This window comes from Mastigoproctus giganteus, chromosome 9, assembly GCF_048544385.1.
Source record: "Mastigoproctus giganteus isolate SK-2022 chromosome 9, ASM4854438v1, whole genome shotgun sequence".
NCBI classification, from domain to species: Eukaryota; Metazoa; Arthropoda; class Arachnida; order Uropygi; family Thelyphonidae; genus Mastigoproctus; species Mastigoproctus giganteus.
Window position 1 is genome coordinate 103,324,980 of NC_143583.1, and position 19,225 is coordinate 103,344,204.

General features: G+C 35.2%; 1 protein-coding gene across 1 annotated transcript in view; it reads left to right on the forward strand.

Moving 5' to 3' along the window:
- Positions 1–19,225, forward strand: part of LOC150080605 (uncharacterized) — a 98,032-nt gene that overhangs the window by 51,977 nt on the left and 26,830 nt on the right. Inside the window, exons 6-7 of the mRNA XM_090381205.1 lie at positions 1,996–2,174; positions 18,754–18,990. Of these exons, the coding sequence (XP_090237331.1) occupies positions 1,996–2,174; positions 18,754–18,990 (416 nt within the window). The remainder of the gene's footprint in view (positions 1–1,995; positions 2,175–18,753; positions 18,991–19,225) is intronic.

Genomic DNA, 19,225 nt, shown 5'->3' on the forward strand with positions numbered 1-19,225 from the left:
TGTTTTTACATTGATAAATATCTCTAAACACTTGAAATGATTGCAAGAGTTTCAGAAGAGCGTAGAATGAATCTACGGTTGATCCACTAGCACATTACTTTTATAGATGATTTTCTTTACCTATAAGAACTTGTCCTTCAGTTTGTGCCCCTGAAGTTTTGTACCTGGGAGCAACTCCCCCGACCCCCTGCTGTTCCTCTGGTATTGCTGATTCAGCATGCCATGTTAACTGATTGATAATGCTGATTTGTTTTGACAGTTTGGTTGTTAACAGTTTGCATTTGTTCTTGATGACCATAGGCAAATTGTTAAGAAGAGCCTGTGTCCAGAGTTCTTTCCTCACTCTGTACACTGAAACTCTGTACTCTAAAGATGTTGGTAACTTCAACCATTAATTCAATGATTTCATGAAGTTGCTTCTCAGGTGTATTTCTACTATTTTGCCATAAACTCAATACAATTTTCTTCAATTTACTATGCAGCTGCTTTCCCAGCTTGTTTTTGCCTTCAGTAAGAATAGGATGCCATTACACTGTAACATCTCTTCCAAACTAAAAATGACCTAGTTGATAGAAACATAGAATGTTAGGATAATAGTTGTAACATCACTCTTTTTTTATATTAAGAATGTCAAAGTTTCCTCTAGGTGAGGAGAGAATTCTGGACACAGGCCCGACTGTAGTTTCCAAGTTTGCAATAATAATAATAATTTGTTTAATTAAACAAAATGTTTATAGATTTAGTAATGTAAAGTCATAACAGACAGCTACATATACAGTGAAGTTATATCTATAAAGTCTTAAATTTCTGATTTTACAATAGTTGCCATATACATTAACCATGGTTGGCTAAAAGATGGTACATAATGTGTGTATGTTCACTGGTCACTGTCTTTAGCAGAAGCTTTTGTTATGGTCAAAAGTTCACTACAAAGTAACATTCTTGGTGAACAAGATGGAATGACAGGATACTTCTGAAATATCATTGAAGTTTGGTTAGGTTCCTTTAAGTAAGTTTCTTTAGGCACTTTAGTAAATGAAATGTCATACTATGATTACTGTTACCCATGAGATCAAATGCTGAATGTGTAAATAAAAACAAGCTATGACGTGTAAGTGACGTAATGTAAAAGTCTCAACCAAGTTCACCGATAGCCAGTTGAGATTGGTACATTCAAGAGATTGGGGGAAACAAAGTGAACCATATTTTCATTCTTTGTGTAAAATTGGAATGATTCCTGGAAATATTTTCAAAATATTGCAGCTTTTGATTATCTTTTACCAAGTTATAAAAATAGCTGAGGGCATAAAGCTTTGTGATGTCCGTTGGCCATCCGCATACTGTTCATACTTCAAAGGCTGTTATAAACTGTGAAATCCACTTTGAAGATAAAAGATAATTTTCAGAGCTGTTAAAAATCAGACCTGAGAATGAAAGTTATTATAGCATGTGAAATGACTCCAGATATAATATAGACTTTATGTAGCTTTCTGTATTATCCCTTGTCTCTCCATATTCATTCAATACTGGATATATGTGCACACTGACAGTTATAATCTGTATCACTTGCACTTTTGTTTGTGTAACAGCATTTATAATATGATTGGGTGATGCTGAATATAATGAATCAAGTAGATTCATAATAGTTGTTTCAAAATTTCAGTGACAAAAATAGTTAATAAAAGCTATTATTCGAAAATAAAAAAAAAATTGTAGATGTAAGAAGATAATGAAAACATAATAAAATTAATATAGTATGTACTTGGGCAATATCTGCTTATATGGTATAAATTTAAATCAAAAGCATTTTTGTATTAATTTTTTATAACATTTTATTTTACCACAAATGGAATTGTATTTGTACCCATGTTATTATCTGTAAATAGCATCAATGTCTCTCAACAGGCATGTGTCCTAATTCATCTGTAATGAAATTCTCTAAAAACTCAAAAGAAAAAAAAAGACAAATATTAATGACATGCATTAATGTTTTAGATGCAACCACAACAGCTATTTTGTTAATGCTACAGGAAGACTTCAACAATCCTATAACTCGGATACTTGCTCTATATTCCTGCCACATGTATCTTCGTGAATGCCAACCACTGCCGTGGGATACAAGCACACCCAAAAAGGATGACAATGAAAGAAAGACTGATGATGAAGAAGAAGAGGTAAAAAAATATTCTAAAAACCTTGCTCTCCAGTTGACTGGTAACTAGCACATTGTTATTATAAAAGTATGATACGGAAACGTTATACTTTTTTAATTTTGTATTTTATTTAATTTCATATAATTTAATTTTATATATATTCTTGAATAGATATATAAGTTAGTGCAAATGCATCATGCCTGCATGCAGTAAATTAACCGAAGTTATTATGGTGGCATTATCATGGCGGATCATTTTATTATTTTATCATTTTGTATTGTGAAATAAGATTTTCATCTTATGTGCACCACTTACAAATTAAAACAAACTTTTTGCATATAAATGGCTCTTATAGATATCTTCTGAATATGGCTCCATGGCCAGAAATTCCTGACCAAGCTCTTGTGACATAATTTTATATGTTACCAGATTATAAAATAGTGTTGCCAAAATTCCTTAAGTTCAAAGTACGTGTTTAATCAAGTAAATTTAGGGCAAAGGCAACTACAAACATTATTGTACAAGTATGGCATATTTTTATTTTGTACACAGCAATGAGCAAAGTAACATATTGTACACAGCAATGAGCAAAGTAACATATTGTACACATCAATGTACCAAGTAGCATTGATCTGAATAATGGCATATACGTTGAATAAATAGCAGTATACTTTCCATTAGAGTAGTGCTTTTTATTCAGAGTAGTGTTGATATTGAGGAAACTTGTAGTAACATGCCTTTACAACATGAGATCAATGCACCAAATAAAAAATGTAGTTTGTTCCTTGCTGTTGCTGCATACAAAATGAGACTATACCCCTACATTATACAATAATGTATATATTTAATTTGGATTTACGTTGTTGCAAGTTAAAACAAGTTAGGAATCACCTCTTCCATAGTCTTAAGTGTGGGTTATGAAAGAATTTGATTGGGATAGTTATTGCCTAAGAGTTATTTAATTGTTCAAACGAGGACATTAACTTCCTGAAAGCTGTGTTATCATGCCTATAGCTCTCATTGTTTGGTGTTTCATATTGTAACACCAAATATGATTCCAAATGATGAGAATATTGAATAGCAGTAAGTATATTTAAACAGCAATTTGGGTAGTGATTAATCTGATCTTAATGTAATGATATTTTTGCACTGACTGATGTGTACCTCATAAAAGCACATTTGGTTTCTATTGCCTTACCAAAAAGTTTTCCAAAATGTTTTGGAAAATTTTTGGCAGCTCAGATTTCTGAGTTATGTACAATTTTCTGGTTTAGGATTCTGACTTGCTATTGTATTTTTTCTGTCGGATTTAAGATGTGACTTCAAATGTATTGTTTTCTATGAATTTTACAATCTTGGGATACTGATTTTACAATCAGTATCCCAAGAAATGCTGTCACCACAAGTATTCCAAGAATTTATGATAGCCAATACTTATTAAAGAACTTGAATTTTTTCATAGTATTTTTTCATGTGAGCAACATGTTATTCAGGCATCCTGAATATGACACATACACCTTCTTAATCAATGGAGCAAATTTTGGGGTTTTACGCAGTCAGTTATATGCATACACACGCACAAGTAAATTGGAATTATTAATGCACTTTCGTTCAGGACATATAAACTATCTTATTGCTTTCTTACTGCCTGCTGTATGTTAGTTTGATTACTTTGTGACCGATCAATCTCCATGACACGATCTCTTGACTGTTGGTTGAGTAATATTTGTCATTATATTAACTAATAGTTGCATGTGTGACATTTTCCAAGCCAAATGCTTAGAAGATATGACTGTGTCAAAGAAATCACAAATGTACTTTTCCAAAAAAAAAAAAAATAAATAAATAAAAAATAGATGGTGAGTAATGGAACATTTTTGTACTCTTGGTGTAAAAATACATAAAAATTACTGAATTCTGTGTAAGTTAAAAAAAAAATCAGTTGTACATTGCATTTGGGCGTCATCAAGCTTAAATGAAATGTTTATAAAAAAGTTCTGTTTATATGCTGCACAGCCACGCAGGCCAGAGGATTTAAGAATTAATCATTTTGACAAAGATAGAACCATTAATCATATTTATCAGTCACATGTGCTCAAACCACAGTCAAACTCAAATGCATGTAATACTCCCACATTTGCTTGGCACCATTTTTAAAAACAAAAGTTATTATTTATTTATTTTTTTTTTACCAGTAATAGTATTCACCATATAGTGCAAGGAAACTACTTTTGCTGGAAAAAAAAAAAAAAAAAAAGCCAACTAGATTAGAAAATACAAATTTAATGCTTCCCTTCTCATGCAGGTAACTATCCAGTTGACCTTTGAATTTATTCAAACTGTCAGTCTCAGTTACCTTTGTGGTCAACTTGTTCCAGCAATCAGACTCACTGGCTAAAAGAAAACTTCTTATAATCTGATCTAAACTTCAACCCCTGTAATTTGAATTTATGACCCCTAGTTCTGAATTCTTTATAACAATGAGAATTCCACCTCATTTTGCTAATTCTTCTCAGAGCCTTATAAACCTCAATTAGGTCACCCATGAGGTGCCTGGTTGCCAAGCCCTGTAGCCCACATAATCTGAGTCTTTCATCATACAGTTGTCCTTCTGCCAATTCCCCCCCCTCATTAGCAATGTTCCCGAACTCTTTGGGTATCCTCAATGATATTGGCAAAACTCCTTGCACCACCTTTGTTCAAATGAATACTATCTCTAGAAAATAGATTCCTTATACCTACAAATGCGCGCCACACTGATAAAAAAATAATCCACAACTCTTTCAGTATATAATCCCTCCTATTATGTCTGGGCAGAATTGCAGATACATACACATTCTGACCATCATCAATTGTTGCTCCTGGCAAACACACTCTAGTTCTGGACCACCTGTCTTTATTACACAAAATGCTACACATTTCCCTGACAGTAGTCTCCCAATAAAACTAGAACACCTTCGACCAGAGCAGTCTGCACTTTTGACTATTCTTTTCTGGAACCCGAATCACTTGGCAGGTCAGGAGATATTTGAGTCCCTGTCGAGCTCCCAGTTACATTTGTTTCTAGGGCAAGCACTTGTTTCTTCAGTGCTCAAATTCTTCTCATAATGCACCAAGTTATAATTTGAGATTGGTACACTCCTTACATTGGCTGCAAAAAATAGAATCACCAGATGAGTAGTTAGGTTTGTTTACTAGACCAGCCTTAGAATACATGCCATAGGCTATACAAATGACAAAGTTGCAACTTGCACTGGAAATTGCCACAAGCATTTCTTTTTCAGTCCCAATGTGCCCGGACTAAGTATTGTAAGTTGATTTTAAAGAAAATTTTACTTTACAATATTACAAAGATTACAGAATTGAAATTTACAATATATATATTACAGAATTTATGTTAACAAAATATTGCAGAAATTAAACCGTTGACAAAACTTAAATCACTAAAGAAGTTAAACTTAAGCTACTGAATGAAAGTTACAAAATTCCCACCAAAATATCTATAACAAAGGCTATCTGAATATTAAGCTGTAGCTTTACAAATTTAAACTTGCCATATACTACGTAATTTAAATTAACAAAGTATTACAGAAATGATACTGCTGACAAAACTTTTAATCATTAGCGAAATTAAATTTAAGCTACCCTTCGAAAACTACGAACTTCCCACCAAAATATCGACAGCAGATCTTATCTGAATATTAAGCTGTAGCTTTCCAAATACAGTCAGTCCTCGTATAACACGTGTTTACACTACACGAATTTGATCATACACGATTTATAAATAGGGGAACGATATCGTATGTAACACGAACCGAATTCACTTATGCACGATTCGCCTTTGTGTTTACAAGAAATGGCAGTCGAACGTGGAATCACCCCAACTGAACGCAACACAATAGGAATGAAGAGAAGATTCTGAAAATGTATTTGTTTTTTATATCAGTGAAGGGGAAACACATTTCACCATAATAACGTAAAAACCAACACAATTCCGGCTATCGGTATTATCGCAAATGCAATTAGATCGAGTTTACTACCAGTTTATAACAGATTCCACTAGCAGGAACGCAACTGGAAATTGTTTTTATTGTTTTATGGTAGTAACCCCCGGAAATGTGCTTTAGTAAAATGTGAGCTAGTGAGGAGTTCATAGTGTCTCTGCATTTATGGTGTTGTTTATTCAGTTGCTACACGTGCACAGCTTTGTTTATGTGTATCAAGCGTGCCTCCTCATTTTGTAATTTTGCTTTATTCCCTAAAAATGAGCAAAATACTTAAAATGTGTGAAAAGGAAGCGTCCTGGTGAAGACACTACAGATTCAGAGAGAAAAAGAAAAGCAATATCGATAAACAGAGGCGGACTGGGTCAAAAATTCTTACCCGGGAAAATTCCGTTTATGGCCAAAATTACACCGGCCTCCAGCCCACCGGGGTTTCCCCCGGTAAGGCTTATGGCCATGCCGCCTCTGTCGATAGAGAAAAAATATGAAATTGTGAAATGCTTTGAGCGAAATGAAAGACCATGTGATATTGCACGTGCTACATCCCTAAATGAGGCAACACCTAGATTACAAAGAATGCAGAGAAAATAAAAATAACTTTCATAGCAGAAACAACTCAAAGTGTAATTAAAATCCATTAGATTAAAACACAAAGAATTGTAAGAGATAGAACGGCTGTCATCTGTTTGGATAGAAAATCAAACAAAAAACAAGTTTGCTTACGATAGAAGCAAAAGCATTAGCAATATTTTATTATGTAATAGTCGTAATAAAATACTTTTGTATTTTATTACGATAATTTATTGTGGTTGGTAACGTTTTGGTTACAAGCGTGTGTTCAATCTTGGGTGGTCGGCAGCTAACCCTATTTTTCCCATAGGGCCTGTTGTTTATATTGCACGATTTTGCATTGCACGAGGGTTTCTAGGAACACAACTATCGTGCTATATGAGGACTGACTGTACTTATCTAAATACAAAAATAAACTAACCTATGTCAAATAGGAATTCAAACAGTATACAGTAAACCCTTGCTAATCTGGAGTAATTGGGGGAGAGGTCATCCAGATTAAGCGATAATCCTGATTAGTGAAGCAAAATATAGCCCTAAAAGACAAAAAAACGTAGAACACAAATAAATGAAAAATTTAATGATATAGGTAAGTGCTGATGAAAATAAAAAAATATATATATATCACTGCAGAGCCTTTATTTAAAAACTATAAAAAGACAATACATTTATCCATCAATAGATGGATAAATGTACTGTCTTTTTATATATTTATTAGGTGGCACTCGATCATTGCAGGGTAGTAAGATATATCTTACTACCCAGCAGTGATCAACACCAGATTCATCATCAGCCATTTTCAATCCACTGCAGGATGAAGGCATCTCCAGCAACTTTCCAGTTCCTTCTGTTTTGAGCACTGGGCATCCATTTACTACCCACAAACTCACGAATTTCATCTATCCATCTCCACCTTTGTCTTCCAGGTTTTCTTCTCGCTCCTCTTGGATACCATTCTGTTATTTTCTTAGTCCATCTGTCATCATGTCTTCGAGCTATGTGTCCTGCCCAAGACCATTTTAGTTCTTTAGTTTTGATGAGAATGTCCTTTACTTGAGTTTGCTGCCTAATCCATGTTTCTCTTCTTATCTAACAGTCTGATTCCCAATATAATTCGTTCCATTCTTCGCTGTGTAGTTCTCAGCTTCTCTTCCATTCTTTTGGTGACTGCCCAAGTTTCACTTCCATAAGTCATGGTGGGGAGTATACATTGGTTCATTATTTTACGTTTCAGACAAACTGGGATATTGCTCTTCAGTATGTGACAATATTTCCTGAATGCTATCCATCCAAAATTTATTCTTCTCTTGACTTCTACCCATTTATCATTATTACAGCTAATAACTTGTCCCAGATAAGTATATGACTCCACCTTTTCAATTACTGCTCCTTCAATCATTATTTCCCTTTCTGTGGCATACTTTTTCATCATTACTTTTGTTTTAGCCATATTCATCTTTAGTCCAAAATCCTTACTAACTGTGCATAACTGATTAAGATTTTCCTCTAATTCTTTGGGATCGTGGCTTATGACCACATCATCTGCAAATCGTAAATGGTTTAGGTACTCTCCGTTCACATTGACTCCTTTCTGTGACCAGTCTAATCTTCTGAAAGCTTCCTCAAGGGAAGCAGTAAACAGCTTCAGAGATATTGTGTCTGTCTCCTTGTCGAACTCCTTTCATCTATGCCTTGTCTTTCCAGTGCTCTAAACATTGCCTTATGCGGTATGGAGTCAAATGCCTTTTCGTAATCACAAATGCCAGGCATAATGGTGTTTTATATTCATTTGCTTTCTCCATTAGCTGTGATATTACGTGAAGGTGATCCATAGTTGAGAATCCTGTCCTAAAGCCAGCTTGCTCTTTCGGTTGATTCTCATCAAGTATTCTTTCTAATCTGTTAGTAATGACCCTTGTGAACAACTTGTAGATGTGGGATCACAAGCTAATTGGTCTATAATTTCCAATTTCTGATTTATCTCCTTTCTTATGCAGCAAAACTATGGTTGCATTATTCCACTGCTTAGGCGTCACACCTTTTCTAATGCACTTTGTGAAGAGCCTTGCCAGTTTTTGTGTTATGTCTCTTCCTCCCAATTTTAACAACTCTACAGTAACTTCATCTTCCCCTGGGGCTTTCTGATTCTTCATTTTCTTCAATGCATGTTCTACCTCATCAGGAAGAATATCGAGTATGTCGTATGTGTTGCTACTTTGCAATCCATCTTCCTCACTGCTGGCATCATTCCCTCGCTCCTTGTATAATTCTCTATAGTAGTCTTCTGCTATTTGAATTATGCCTTCTCTGCTGTTTATAAGTACACCATCGCTATTCTTCAGTTTCAGTATCATTTGTCTTTCTGTATTACTGCTCATGGCTGCTGATTTAAATCCTTTGTTTTCCCTTAATGCTTTTTCTACTTTTCTTGTGTTAAATCTTCTTACGTCCTCTCTGAGTCTCTTTCTAATGGCTTTGCATAACTCAGTATACTCAATTTTCTCCCTGTCAGTGTTTTTCTTCCTCTTCATTTGTTGTCTTCGGTTCATCATGACAAGTGTTTCTTGACTTATTTTTTCTTCTTTGGATTTTTTTTTCCCCTATAGATTTCTTGGGCTTTTTCACTTTCAGAGAGTTGTAATATTCCTCGTCGATATCTTGGTCCTGAGCAGTCTGAAGAAGCTCAAACTTGTTCTTAAGTTCCAGTACATACTGCTTTTTCTCCTCTTCTGTTATCTCAAAGACTTTTGTATTATTTACTCGAGTCAGTTTTTTCCTTTCCTTTCCTACATTTATATCAAGTGTACATCTTACCATTCTGTGATCACTTCCAACATTTACCTTATTCAGGACGGTAACATCATTCACAATATATCTTCTGTTAGTGAGGATGAAGTCGATTTCATTAGTTGTTAATCCATTTGGACTCTTCCATGTCCACTTTCTGTTCACCCTTTCCTGAAAAAAGTGTTCATTACTGACAGTCCTTGAGATTCTGCAAATTCCACAAGTCTTTCACCTCTTTCATTTCTTTCACCAATTCCAAAATTTCCTATTGTTCCCCTTTCTGTGCTGTTTTGTCTTTTTCCAACCTTAGCATTGAAGTCCCCCATAATAATAGTGTAGTGGGTTTTCTGCTCATCTAGAAGACTCAATTTCGGCGTACATTTCTTCAACCTCTTCATCATCATGGCTCGATGTTGGTGCAAAAATCATTATAATCTTTAGCTTGTACCGCTTAGAAATCTTGAGTATTAGTCTTGACACCTTTGGTGATGTACTTTTGAATTGAAAAATGTTGTTTTTAAAATCTTTATGGACCAGAAACCCAACTCCACCTTCACTCTTTTCACTGTTTCCATTGGTGTACAGCAGATTTCCGCTTGATAAACTTATAAGTGATTCATTTCTTCTTATATCTTACTACTCTGGTGTTGCTGGGTATACCTGTTAAATACAGCTTCTTCCAGCAACACTCACTGTCTATTTGATGCACTGCTTTTATCACTCCCCACATCGAATTTTAAAGGAAATATCTTTATAAATTCTTTTTGTTTTTTAATATCTGACACAGCCTGTTGGCCAATACCAAATTCTCAGTAATTTTTTTTTTCCCCAGGAACCCCATTTTCAAGTTGTTCTATCATTTTGAGCTTGTTAATGATAGTTAAAGTAAAGTGAAAGTGTTTTCTTTTTATTTCACTTTTTAATTCTTTAGAACCCATAATTATATAAAATACAGTAGGCCATTGATTTAACAGAGTAATTGGGGGAAGGGGTGTCCACTATTACCAAAAGTCCGTTAAATCGAATGTATTTTAAAAACATATATTAATAACGAACGTACAATGTACAGAATGTATTAAAATGTTATTATAATGTATAAGTATGAATAAAATATTATTATAATGTATAAAATATTATTATAATGTATAAGTATGAATAAAATATTATTATAATGTACATTGAGTAATTTATACATGCCACTAAAAACATCTGTTAAAAATAAATTTATGACAGGAACTAAACTTTATTTTAATTAAACACATCAACAACTAAACAATGTAACTAATGGAGTATTTCCACCACTTTTTTAATTTTTTTTTTCTTAAAGCTCACACAGTTGTTTTCAATGCAAACATTAGTTTTTTCATTTAAAGCAATTTTAGAGGGGGAAAAAATACTTTAAAATTTTTAAACCCCATTGAATAAAATAAATACAAAAAATTATCAAAAAAGATACATAATATTCAATATTAATTTAATTGAAAGAATCAATTTTCAGAGTCAGAAACAATTGTCATTTGGAGGGAGTGGTGTTAATTCCTTTCTAGTAGAGGGTTCTGGTGAAATAGGTCCAATTGATGAAGTGATCTTGAAGAAATCATTAAGTTTCAGTTGCCTTACACCTTGATGCTGCTTCCTTATTACTGTAGATCAAAATTCTATAAAATTTTCATAATAAGGAAGCACATCACGGTCTGATGATGATTCAATATAATGTATGATGTTATCCATATATTGCCTTATAATTTGATAAAAAAAATTTGATAATTGACAGACAGTTTAGGATGATGAATATCTTTGTCATCATCATCGTCCTCTTGTTCTCCATGAAGAACATTTTCTGCAGTCTCCACCTCAGAAAAAATTTGATAGCCCAGATCGCCTTCATCATTTTCGAGCCACTGTTCCACATCATTCTCAGTTGCATTTTTGTTGCGGGCCCTCAGAAGAGTGTTCTGAAAATTAGACACCTCAACTCCTTCAAAGTCCATTTCAGGTTCTACACCATACAACTTCTTCCAGCATTGGCCCAAGGTCTTCATGTCTTTCCACACAGCTGCTAAGTTGAAGATAGCAGATCTGATGTTGTGTGCATGTAAATTTTGCAGTGTCCTGGTGCCTCTTGTATCTTCTTCTGCATCTTCTGTTTCTTCCAAAACAACCATCACTTCTTCCAAAAACTTCTTATACAACCTATTACATGCAATGATTACACCCTGATCCATCGGCTGTATCAGTGAAGTTTATTTTTATTTCACTTTTTAATTCTTTAGAACCCATAATTATATAAAATACAGTAGGCCATTGATTTAACAGAGTAATTGGGGGAAGGGGTGTCCACTATTACTAAAAGGTAATAGTAATAGTTAGGAGGCAGAAAAACACATTTAATTCTCCCATCCCTGCTAACTAACCTCCCAGCATTAGGGTAAGCAGGTGCATTATCCTGCAGTAAAACAACCTTTATTTGATGAGAAGGAATTTTCAGCACATCTGTCTGATGTGCGACCCTATCAGATATAATGATGGTTCTAAATTTTGACTTTAGGACAGAAATATTTTGTCCATTAAATTTGGGTCTGTTAAGTCTATGGCCTATTGTATGTTAACTTATATACATATGTATATACATATAGAGAAGCACACAAATGAAGCGATATAACCAATAACATCCGTCTGACTCAGGGTCAACAATGATACTAAACAACGTGCAAGACAATGTAATGTATATTCGTTCCATCTCTCTCTCTCTCTGCGCACTCAATCAGTATGCAGTTAGAGTTACTCATCTACCCCCTAAATCCTGTGGACTTTGCGCATCACGGTCTTAGTCATCTATGCCCCATAAAAACCTAAATCAAATCCAAATCCCGTGTGTCTTTCAAAGTACTCAATTGTGAACAGAATTTTTCATATTTCGATCCGGATTAACTGTAACCTGATTGGTCAGGGTTTACTATTATTAACTACATTTCAGTATATTAAAATCTCAAAATTATTTCAAACACTAACCTACAATGTGAAATAAGCAGCCACATGCTGTACCCTCAATCCAGGTGTCACAAAATGATGTGCAAAACATTAAGATGTTTTGTCAAATAGTAGAATTATCAGAGAGTAAGAGAACTTAATGTGCATACTTTTCTGACTAGTTTTAAGCTCAATTCCTGAAAGGGTATGTTTTCAGCATTCTTAGGTCATTCCACCACCATAACATGTTTTGCCTCTAAAGTAGAGTCAGAGATCAAAACTGGGAATAAATCACAAATAATCAAACCTTCACAGCTATTACTGTAATTGTGTGTTTCAATGTAGTTTTAGCAGCTTGCTGTAGTTTCAGGATAGCATTTTCTCTTTTCGTTGTGTCGATGACCTCATGAGCATGAATTGTATTTAAGTATGGTGTGCTGGTATGTCATTCAAAAAATGCAAAGAATGTAGCAAGTCGATGAATCCCTGGGGAGAACTTTAGGCCATTGGGCTCCCTGTAATATTCGCAGACGATATTGCCTACAGACTGAATCTCAATGAGTAACACTGATTTCTAGATCATCTATAATGCAGCACCCTGCTTCATGAAGCAGATGAGTTTACAGAGGTGGCTAATTGTGGAGGCTCCATTGTTTCAAAGAAATACCTGGGTGAGATTCTTTCCTTGTGTTTATTTCAAGGAGAACAGTTGCTTTTAATGGATGGCTACTCTACTCTTTATCAAACATGCATCATTGAATGATTTCATGAAGATAGTTAACTGAATCAAGCTAACAGACTGGATTTCCCAGAGAATGTATGGGATGCAGTCAGCCAACATATTGCATTACATTTGTTCCAGTGTGGATGGAAACAACATGTCACAGTTCCTGGACTGCCATTCTGATGAATGGCTGTCCATTCTGATGGACAGCCATCCATCAGAATGGCAGTCCAGGAACTGTGAAGTGTTTCTGTTTGTCAGGATAACTTCAATACCCTGATCATAAGTATGTAGCATGTAAAGTCTGGAATGGTATATCCTTTAGGATGGTGCATTTACTGCCATTGTGCATTCTATTATTTCATTTATCAGATTATATTCTTTTAGCTAAATTTTAATTTTTAGAGGCATTTAAAAAATGCTATATCACACCTTATGATAATTTTTTGTATTTGTTGCCAGTTTGGTTTTCATTCTCATTATGAATTATGAATGTAATCTTTTTTAATTATAGTGACCCTAAACATGAAAGATATTGGAATACTCTCTCTCTCTCTCTCTCTCTCTCTCTCTCTCTCTCTCTCTCTCTCTGTGTGTGTGTGCATGCGTGCGTGTTTTGAAGATTCTGTAGATTGCAATCTTCAGGAAATACAGGAAAAGTTGCTAAAGGACAGAAGTAGAAGGGATAAATGAAGTGTATTGATAGTTTACTGTAAATGGATCTTGATTACTTTGAGGTATGGTTTTTGGACTGGTTTGAAAGAAAGTGATGAAATTACAGATGCTGGTTCAGAAGAACAGTGCTCACAGAAATATCTGTAGATAAGAAGTGCAGCAGACTGAATGAATGAATGAATGAATCTGCTGTTAAGGAGTGGAGAGAGTTCATAAATAAGTCATTAATTAACCTGATTGCCCTCTTTTGAATAGTCTAATAGTTTAAAACAAGTTTTAGGAGATCCGAAGCAGATGTGAGAACAGTATTCCATGGTAAGGCAGATGTGTAATTAATAGAGTGATTAGCTGTTTAGAAGAAAAGTAATTCTGACAGTGAAATAGAGAACCTATTTTTTTATTTTTTCTTCAACGTGGACAAATCAATATAAAATTTTTAATATGCTTATATCAAGAAAGGTTAGATAACACAGTTGCCTCCAATAAAAAAATATTTGATCTTCTTGAATGAGAAATATGATTGTCATTGAAGGTGCAAGTGGAAGAAAGAAATAAGATAAGACAGGGTTGGGTTTCAGGATTGAAGTTCTGTTTTCTTCTTTCCACTTGAGAATTACCTGGTGATCAGCATTTGAGGAATAGGTGGTGGACATTTGAGAAGTTTTAAATGTTGGTGCAAAGCAGTGTATTGAATTTTAAGGTGGAATGTGGTGTGCTCTCATCAACAAAGTGGATGAGATTTTCAGTCAGGGAAAGATAGCCATTGGAGAAAATAACCTGGGAAACTCCAGCATTAGTTGAAAAGTTAAAAGACAGAGAGCTATCTCCCATCACATAGTGAGTGTTTAGATAAAATAAACTGGCTACTTCATTGCAAAGGGAAAATTTTAATTAATCTAACTTAGTGTACAAAACTGAAAATGCAGCAATAAAATTCAGCTCTGCAAAATCTGGCACATTTATGAAAAAAAAATCCCATTTTACAATTCAGAAATATATTAAAGCAGTTTGGCACTAGAGTAATCACACTTGTCTTTAAGAATGCATACAAAAAAGGTGACATTTTTCTCTTTTATTGCTCTTGTAAATTACAACTTTATAGCTGGTTATACATTGTGAGCCAGTAATCAGTCTAAAACAGCTGAGAGTAAGCAAAGAGAGATAGGAAGTGCCTAATGTTCAGTTGGAAAATGTGTGCTTGATTAAATATATGGTTAATCTCCTTCATAAGCAGCATCTTATTGATGTGTACAAACAATAGATTTAATTCCCTGCAACCAAAGTTTTTGTAATTAATCATACAGCTTAGCATTAGTAGAGGCATATGATGCAAGAAAGCAAGCTTATTCAGCATCAGCCAAAAAAAAAAAAAAAAAAACACCACTCCCATTTCACCCCTCCATTCGTTCGAAATACCTGTCCAGCTGAGCCTTAAATTTGTTTAGTCTATCAACTACAACAAGTGATGGAAGTCTGTTCCACCAACCAACTACCCGCTGGCTAAAGGCAAATTTCCGCACATCTATCCTACATCTGTCTTTCCTCAATTTGAATTTATGCCCTCTCAGGTGATTATTCTGAGCAAGAGGAAGAATCCCATCGGCATTGAGCATGCTCAAACCATTCAAGGCCTTATACACCTCTATCAGATCACCTCGCTGGTGTCTAATCTCCAGACTCTGTAATTTGCAAAACTTAAGCCTTTCTTCGTAAGAGCAACCCTTTGTTCCATTCACTAATCTTGTTGCCCTTCTCTGTACTCGTTCCAGCAGCTCTACATCCTTCTTGAAATGAGGCCTCCAGACCTGTATACAGTACTCAAAGTGTGGCCTGACCATTGCCTTATACAAGGGAATAATCACCTCCCTATCCCTGTATATCATTGACAAGACACCATGAGCTACTCTTGCAGCTCGTCTGCCTGCTCAGAGAACTTCATATCTGCCTGCACAATTACCCCCAGGTCCTTTCCATTCTCTACCACTGTCAGTGTAGTACCGCAAAGTTGATACGTTGCTCTGGGGTTACTGTTTCCCATATGTAGTACTTTACATTTGTCAAGGTTAAACTTCATTTGCCAGCTCTCAGCCCATCTGCTTAACCTTTTCAGATCCTGTTGCAGCAGCATAGCATCAGTAGTGTCCTTAACAACCGTGCCAACCTTTGTATCGTCTGCAAACTTGGACATTAAGCTTGATATACCATCATCAATATCATTTATAAATACAGAAAACAACAACGGACCCAACACTGAACCCTGAGGAACTCCACTAATAACATTAGTCCACGTTGAGCAGTGTCCATTGATTACCACTCTCTGTCTTCTGCCACTCAACCATCCCTTTATCCATAGCAGCAGTTTGCCTCCAATGCGACATTGCTCCAGTTTGTGCAGCAGTCTTCTATGTGCAACAATATCAAAAGCCTTTCTAAGATCCAAATATATAATATCAAAGTTATTCCCTGCATCCAGTTCTTTTGTGACTACATCATAGTATCCAATCAAATTGGTCAGGCAAGACCTTCTTAACAAAACCATGCTGTGTCTGAGCTATAACTGAATTCTTGTCTAGATGATCGTGCAGTGCTTCTTTAACCAGTGCCTCCATTAATTTTCCTTGAACAGAAGTTAAACTAACAGGTCTATAATTACTTGTGTCAGCCTTTGATCCTCCTTTGTGAATTGGGGTTACAATTGCACATCTCCAGTCTATGGGTACCTCCCCTGAGTCCAAAGAAGCTCTCATAATTATGGCTAGGGGTTTGCTTAATTCCTTTGCTGCCTCCTTTAATATAACTGGATAGATCCCATCCACCCCAGGTGCCTTTTTTATGTTTATCCTCAACAATTTCTCCTCCACTTTCCTCTCGGTTATTACAAAATCATCTATCTCACTGCCAATGTTTACTTCTCCTACGACATTCCCCTTCCTGAATAACTCCTCATGTGTGAATGTAGATGCAGAATACTCGTTTAGTTTTTTAGCCACCTGAGCAGGATCCTCAACTGTTGAACCATCAATATCCAGTGGCCCAATCTGATTTATCCCTTTCCTTCTTGAGTTTAAATAGGTAAAGAACTCGTTTCTGTTTTTCTTTACATCCTTTGCCAAGGATTTCTCATAATCTGCCTTTGCCTGCCTAATCTCCTTTGTGACTTGTTACAGACCAACTTATATCTATTATAGGCTTCCATGTCACCCATTAATTTGTATGTATCCCATGCATTTTTCTTCTCTGCCATATGTCTCATTAGTTCATCTGACATCCATTTAGGCCTGAACCTTGAAAAATATTTCTTAGTTGGTATGTAAAGCCTGGTAGCTTCCAAGATTAGTTCTTTGAATTAGTTCATTTTGAATTTCCTGTTGGTAACATCATCAGTTGGTCCCATTTTATAGAATTTAAATACTGTCTCAGACCATCATAGTTGCCTTTATGAAAGCAAAAACCCTTTCCTTTACTTCTGATGGTAATTACCTCCTTGAGTAAATCTCACTTCAGCACACTGTTATCATTGTCACCTAGTGGTTCCTTTATCTGCAGATTCTTAATGCATGAAGAATCACTACTGATAATCGGATCAAGAGTATTGCTCCCTCTAGTTGCCTCCCGAACATGCTGATGTAGAAAACAATCATCCAATAAATCCACAAAAGCCTTGCTAGTGTGTGAGTGACCAACCCACAAATTCCAGTTAATATCTCGGAAATTAAAATCCCCCATTATAAGACTCTCTGATTTACTGGCCCACTCTATTTCCCTGTACAGTATCTTATTATACTCATCAGAGTCATTATGCCTTTAGCACACTCCTACTCTCAATTTTGATTTCCCTATGCTTATGTCACACCAAACTGACTTGACACTGCCCTGTCCATCAATGTCGACTGGCTTCACTTCCTTGGATTTTGTGTTTCTTAACTAATAGCATAACCCCTCCTCCTCTCCTCTCCTGTTCTGTCTATTCCTTCTATACACATTGTATTCCCCAAATTCCAGTTCTGCATTCCTTATATCTGTGTGACACCACGTCTCTGATATCCCAACAATATCTGCCTTTGATGTTTTGAGTAATACCTCAAATTCATCAAATTTATTTACCAAACTCCTAGCATTGGTCTACTACAAGTATACATGCACCTGTTCTTATTTTTAGCTGCCCTAACACAACCCATGTGTTTACTTGTTCCGCGATGACTCCCAGCAGTCTCTGAAATATCTTGTATCTTGTTTTCCAGGCTGCTGCTCACTTCAATAGAAGCAGTGCAAGAATCACTTTCACCTCTGCCAGTGGCTACTGTTAATCTATTAGTCCTTGTATCCTCCCCAAACTAGCAGTTTTCCGACCCACTTAACACTGCCTCGACAGCATCAGCAAATATTCTTGCACCCTTTCTATTTAAGTGTATCCCATCCATGTAGAAGCAGTCTCTCCTGTTAACAGCTTGTTAGCATTGTGACAAGTTACAGTGAGGGCAAAAATGAAACTTAGCAAACTTTGTTATTAAGTGCAAGGAATTGATTGAAATTACTGTGACTTTGTTTATTGTCATTTGTTGACGTTTAACAAATTTAACTATTATTTACATTTTTAATAATAAAAATTGTAAATAATAGTGAAGTTCCATAAGTCATTATAAACATTTACAGATTTAAATAAGTTCAGTTTATTCTTGATATTCATGGATTATAAGTTTTGGTTTAGGGTACAGAAAGTAGAAATAGATTTTTCTTTGCACTAGTTGCCATGTTGCGTCTAAGTCAGAAGAATCTAATATGTAGTAATATAGTGATGTCCCAAATGATTTATATGGTGTTCTTAATTATTTGTTCTTTTGTACAAATCAGTTGTCCCTTTCTTTTTCAGGTATATGTAAGGGTTCCATATGTTCGTAACCCATTCTTTGATGATCATTTTGATATTAAGGATCCCAAGCATTTGATAGGAAAGACTCTATATCTTCTTGGTAAAGAACACCAGGATATTCTTGGGAGGACATATCAACTTATAGGACTTGGCTTATACGAAAAATTTGAAAAAGCATTACAGCTGTTGGACCAATTCCTCTTATTATCAGATAAACCTATTGTTGTGGACGAAGGGGTAAAAATTTTTTTCTCTTTAATTTTTTAAAAATTTGTACTTATGGAATTATGAAAAGTATAAGGATTTGATCAATCTTTTTTGTGTTTTTGTAAGTCACCAGAGTTTAAACTGCCTAGTAAATTCAGTGAATTTGACAGTTACATCAGAACAAACTTTGTTTTTCCCATGAGCTGCCTTGATATTGCATTACTGTCAAACTAATGCTATTACTGAGAGGTTAATCTCCATTGGT